We start from the raw sequence: 5,935 nt of genomic DNA, 5'->3' as shown, positions 1-5,935 counted from the left end.
GGCGCCGCTCGAAGCCCGTGAGGGGCAATGTTGGTGCCCCCTGTTCCCGCCTGCCGCCCTGAGGCGACGGCGGCGTCTCCGGCGCTGGGGTGGTGCGGGAGGGTAGGAGAAGCCCTTGGAAGGGCTCTCCCTGCCAGCCCCACTCCCGCCTGGGGAAGGGGTCAAAGCCGTTGGCCTGTGGCCGTACTCCGGGTGCGTCTCGGCCTGAGGAACAGCAGTTCCTCTGCTGGCTTCAGTGGCATTGATGCTTAAACTTGTTACAGGTTGAGCTTGGACCCGTGGCTTCATGGAGAGGTAGGTGCAAACTGCTCATGGGGCCAGTGCTCGGAGGCAGCTGGTGAAAGGCTGGGGAAGTGCTTCCTTACCGCTGCACACTCAGCCTGACCCGAGGTGTGAGGGACCTACCTCGTCCCCGCTTAATTTGCAGGTACAGATCAGAGGGACTTCTCCCTTCTTTCCTCCTGATGGGTAATCCTGTACTTGGAGAGAAATAGGAAGCAGGGCCCCTGCATTTTCAACTCCACTGAGCTGAAAAAGGAAGCCAGTGATGTGGAAATTAGGTTAAACCGCCTAAGTAGGCAGCTTTCTGCACGTAACTAATCTAGCTGCTGCATATAGCAGTGCTCAAGTGAATTCCAGTCTGGTGGGTAACTCTGGGACAAACCCAGGCTCCTCTCTCTCTCTGGTGGGAGAGACAGGGTGGAAAGCAAGGGAAAAACAGGATATGTGGTGAGACCTGAAGCAGCTCTCCTCCACTGAAATGGAGGAGCAGGTCACCTGTGTTGAGGTCTGCACATACTGCAGGAGACACAGGGAGCAGCAGATATGAAGCTGGACTCAGATGCCAGCTTTATGACTTTGGCTGCAGCATCTAACTTACCAGTGTAGGTGTTACCATGCCCTTTGAGTAATCGACTGGCATTCTTTAGAGCTATCTACACACCTCTCTCTGTTTCCTTCAAGAAAACTACCTGCAAGACATGCCAAGAACACATCACTGGCCTGGCAACACATCTGCACTGGGATATGAGCATCGGCTGCAGGCATGCAGCTGTGGTACAGGTGATGACTTTCAAAAAAGGAGTGACTCTAAGATCACATTAATCTGCTGAGGTGAGAACGGGATCCTATGTATTGCAGGGCTGTGAGGGGCCAAGGCCGGATGTCAGAGTGGGTGACAAGGGGTGGCCAAGAAAATACCAGCTGCTGATCCATCCGGGTGGACTGGAAGACTGCATTCAGTCTCACCTCGAAGTTACCTCCAGGCACTAATTAACCCATGTTTCCTTGAACAGGCTATTATTAGAGAGGTGCTTGGAGGAGAGCCCTTGGGACATGTCCCACTTAGTTGACAGCAGCAGCCCTGAAGCACTGATGAAGATGCCCTAGTGCTGGCATCTTCACTGCCCATTTGTCCACAGCAGGAGCACATTGAGGAGACAAGTGTCCAACATCACTCTACGCTCAAATACATTGGGAAAAGTGGCACAGGAGCTAATGGTTCAAAGCTTTGGCTCAGTAAACCTAGTAGAGGGCTGTGCAGACAGGCATTTGGGAGCGGTGTTTTGTGAAGAATTAGATGTTGCTTCCTTGTCATGTGCAGTTACCCAGCAGGTATGAGGAAGGTAGTTTATTGTTTACCATCTGGGGGCACAGGGAATAAGAGTTGACTTTCTAGACTGATGCCATTAAGAGCTAACACATGTACAGAGAGAACTAGTGGATGAGGAGCAGCTAGAGTGAGACTAGACACAGGAAGGAAAACAAATGGGAGAAGAAACAGCCTGTCTCTAAACCAAACCACGACTAAAGTGACTGTGCAACAAGGATGGACTGTGAGAAGGGTTGGACTCCCAGGTATTGCAGAGGAGAAGAGGAGATCATAGACTCTTTAATTTTTATACATTTTTATCTTCCTATTTCTGATCTGACAGCTTTATCTGTTTATTTAATATGTAATAAACAGGGGCTTATACAGGTCTCACAGAGCTACCCTTCCTGAAGAGGGGGAGGCAAAGGAATTATTTCAGATTTGCTGTAAGAGAGGAGGGAGAAAATTATTTTAGATTTGCTGCAAGAGCCATGGCAGGAAAAAAAGGCAGAGATAATCTGGCATGATAGGGCTGTAAGGCTTGTCTTGATAGCTGGAGGACTTGAGTAAGCACAGAGATGGCTTCCCACAAGGGCTTTACTAAGGCTGCGTGCTCAGCATGCTCCCTGGAACTGCAGCAGGCGTGCATTTCCCTGCAAAAGCGGGTCCCTCTGTCAGCAAAAGGAGCTGCTGAAGCTCTAGGCTGACTACTGAATTTCTGGCAGTGCAGAGCAGTTTAGCTTCCAGCTGCTGCTGCACAGAAAATTAATCAGGGCTGAAGAACTGGAGCAGAGAAAGCCCCACAGCTTCCAAGAGGGTGTTTGGTTGTCACCCTGGTTGTCTGTCCCCAGCTGACACGACACACAAGCTGTGCAGAAGCATAGAGTTTGCTCACTGCTCTCCCCCATGCTTTGAGGGAAAACACAGGGCACAGCCTCATCCCTCTGATTTAGCTAAGTGGCTAGGTCCAGGAGGGGAACACAGCTCTTCTCTGACAGTGTCCACAGATCAGCAGTGATAGAGCTTGGCACAGAATGATTTTTCTTCTTGGCTGGACTTACTCTAGTGACAATTGTCTCTTTCTCCTTTCCTTCCCCCCTGCCTGTGCTTGCGGAGTTTGCACCAAGAGAAACAGACCCGTTCTAGGCTGCCAGGGCAAGAAGTGAGAATTAGAAACCAGCCTCCCGTGGAGTTAAAGACAGGGAAATACCAGACTCAGCATTACAAACGCTTCCATTTTGTTGAGTTTGAAAGCAATGGAAATTCTAGGAGCTTCAAGTGGTTCAATTGGTCCAAAAAATGTGGAGACGACTAGCTCAAATAATCAGTTTGGTTCCCCCAAATAACTTGTTCCAAGTGGTGTTCTTCAGCCCGAAAATAAGTTTCCCAAGGGGTGTGTGGGAAGAGTGAGAGAACATCTCTATTATGTATGAGTTTGTTAGATGAGCTTCTTCATCTTGAAAGAGGAGCAAAATATGAACACAGGAATAAGCAAACAGTGGAAAATAGGTCTGTGACTGAAAATGCTCAAGTCCTATGCAGTGACATTTCTGTTCTAACTGAAGCAGATGACCAGCCTGACAACATTCTCTTCATGTCTTTCATTGCAGCTTGGCACTAGTCCAAATGCCACTACAGGTGCATCCGCTTCCACCAATATAAACAAGGGACCAAAGAGCACAGTTCTGACATGCAGTCTGCCTTGTGCACAGCCAGCTTGGAGGTGCACCATGAATGGGCCAACATCTTGGGGTTTTTCACCCTGTGTGCAAGGGTGAACTTCTTTAGGGGGTGGCTTCTCTCCCCCCGTCATCCAGAGCAACATGGAGAGAAAAAGGGGAAAGCCATTTACCAGCTAACAGCTTCCCACTCTTGGACGAGTACAAGTTGGAGCAGTGAGGGAATGCTGCATCTGACCTAATCAGTTGCGAGTTACTGCAGTGCAAGTAAGCTAGGCTGGGCTGCTCTGTTTCCCCATCCTTACTGGAGCTTTCCTGCATCAGTACACTGGAGATAAATGTGCTGACTGTATCACCACCACACATTCCCCTGGTTCTCCCTTTGTTTAGTGGAAACACTGGAGGAAAAGTTTGCCAGAGACTCCCAAGGCTCCAGATCTTCCAGAAATATAGGCCTTGACTCAGCTTGAAAAGGCCAACAGTACAGAGCAGACGGTGTGTCTGAGGGAGCAGGATGCTGCTCCTGCTCAGGGATGAGGTGGAAGTCTCATGGCTGGGAGTTATGACAGTAAGTGGTATGAGGGTGGGCTAAACTAGCCTCTGAACAGAAATAGCCACAGACCATGCACAAACAGGCTGCCCCTGCAGCCAGAACTGCTGTCCCACAGAGCAACATGGGCAGAAGGGTGAGAAGAAGAAAAGGTGCTGTGAAAGCAGGGGACAGGTATGTTTCTGACATACGCAGGAGGAGGTAAGATAGAAGCTTGGACAAAGTCAAAAGAGAGGGATCAGTCTAGAATGTGACAAGGAAGAGGATGTGGTTAAACACCGTGCTGTTCCTGAAAATCTCCAGAGAAACTACAAGTTCCTGTGCCTCTTGGGTGACGGAAAAGGTGTCCAAGACAGGCCACTTATCACAGGGCATTTGAAGCAGAGCAGCAGAAAATTGCAAAGAATCCTTTGAGTCCAAGATGGGACAGAAGAAGGTGTAGAGACCCAACGCCACGCTCTCGTTACACAAGTAGGCTCCACCATAAGACATCACTCAGCACCAACATCAATTTAATTCTTCCCTCCTCAGGACAGGAACAGGGCAGATACCCCTGGGGTTACATCAGCAAGCAGAAAAAGGGCTAAGGGACAAACTGTGCTGGAAAATCCCAGCTAAACATACAGGCAACAGAACCACTCTGCTCAAGACATCCCAGACCTGGGTGGAGTATGAGAGTAGTTCTTCTGAGTCACTGAGGTGCAGTCCACTCAGCTGCTCAAAACTGCAACCCAAAGGACACATCCAGGAAAACAAATCTAAGTCTTCTTCCTGCTGTTCTGTCCTGTTCCTAAGAGGCAGTGGGTTATTATGGCCCTATGCAGCCTCAAAAGTAGTGAAGGAAGCAAGTCCAAGTCTGTGAACTACACGGTCAACGCAATGGCTTTGGCTGTTGTGTTCAATACAGCATTGGAAACAACCGGAATGTCTCGGGCAACTCTCTGAAAAGGTGGCATGTTGGGTCCTTCCAACGTGTCCAGGATACCTGCAGGGAACAGAAAAAAAGGGGAGAGGGGCAAGAGTTAGTTCAGATGCAGATGGCACATTTCTTCTTTTTCTCTTTGGCCAGGTAATGGTTGATGGTGGCAGGGACCAGGACATGGGAAGCACCTGTAGGTGACGGGAGACATCTAGCCCTGCGGACTGAACAGCAGTAAACACCTCTATCCAGGCACCACAGGGAACAGATCAGAGCTTGTCCCTGGGGCAGGGAAGCTGCATGTTCCTAAGAGGAACATAGATCCTCTCACTTTGAGGGTGCCAGATCCAGTCCCCAGCCATTTGACCCAAATGCAGATGTTGCTTTGCCAAGGCAGACTGAAAAAATCCTCTTCCCACCTCATCCCAGCACAGATCCTGCTCTCAGACCAATTGTTTGCTTTCATCCCGAGATACACTTGCAAAGTCACAAGAGCTGCAGCTGGGGGTGCAATATGGAAATTTTATCACTGCAATGCAAACAACCCATGCTTAGCAGGAAACACGTGTACCAATGCAAGTGTCCTCCAGTCCCTGGCAATTACCCTCTCAAGACTGATAATCAGTCTTAGAGTGCCTTGAAGAAAATGGCTTGGAGTATATTTTATCTTACTTCATCTGAAAAGTTGCAAATTAGGGCTCAGAACCTTCACCATAAGAACGGATCCAGGGAAGAACAGTATTTACATCTAAAAGAACATGTAATGACACGCTGTAATCCCAAATTATGCAGATTCACTTGGAATACCATCAACAGCTCTGGCCCCCTGAACTCATAAAGAGGCTTGCAGAATTGCATATATAAGAATTTGCCAAGTCTCTAGCAATGGGGCGAGGGAAGACTTTTCTTCTTTTTTTCAAAAGAGAATGAGATTTTGCTTAGGAGAAAACAGACACAGAAAGGGGATATGAACATGTATAGCCTGGTAAACAGCACCAGCTGAGGAAGATGCAGCTTCTTGTGTTGTACAACACAAGATAATAAAGGTGTTACACAAAGACGATGACTTATGACACATTTCCTGATCAGAGAAAAGCAACCTGACTTCAGCAAAATTCAGGAAGGGACTGAACAGCTGCATGCAAGAACAGTCAGTGCTGTTACACTTCGCTGGGGAGGCAGGACACTTACTCTTT

The 5,935-nt window shown here is 48.7% G+C and overlaps 1 protein-coding gene across 1 annotated transcript in view; it reads right to left on the bottom strand.

Moving 5' to 3' along the window:
- Positions 1 to 4,216: 4,216 nt before the first annotated feature.
- The window catches only part of YIPF3 (Yip1 domain family, member 3), a 4,181-nt gene continuing 2,462 nt past the window's right edge, over positions 4,217 to 5,935 (bottom strand). The window contains exon 6 of the mRNA XM_008945825.1: positions 4,217 to 4,805. Within this exon, the coding sequence (XP_008944073.1) occupies positions 4,684 to 4,805 (122 nt within the window). The 3' untranslated portion in view covers positions 4,217 to 4,683. The remainder of the gene's footprint in view (positions 4,806 to 5,935) is intronic.

Source organism: Merops nubicus, unplaced genomic scaffold (genome assembly GCF_000691845.1).
Source record: "Merops nubicus isolate BGI_N331 unplaced genomic scaffold, ASM69184v1 scaffold48878, whole genome shotgun sequence".
NCBI lineage: Eukaryota > Metazoa > Chordata > Aves > Coraciiformes > Meropidae > Merops > Merops nubicus.
The sequence above is the reverse complement of the archived record's forward strand: the minus strand, read 5'-3'. Positions and strand labels throughout refer to the sequence as shown.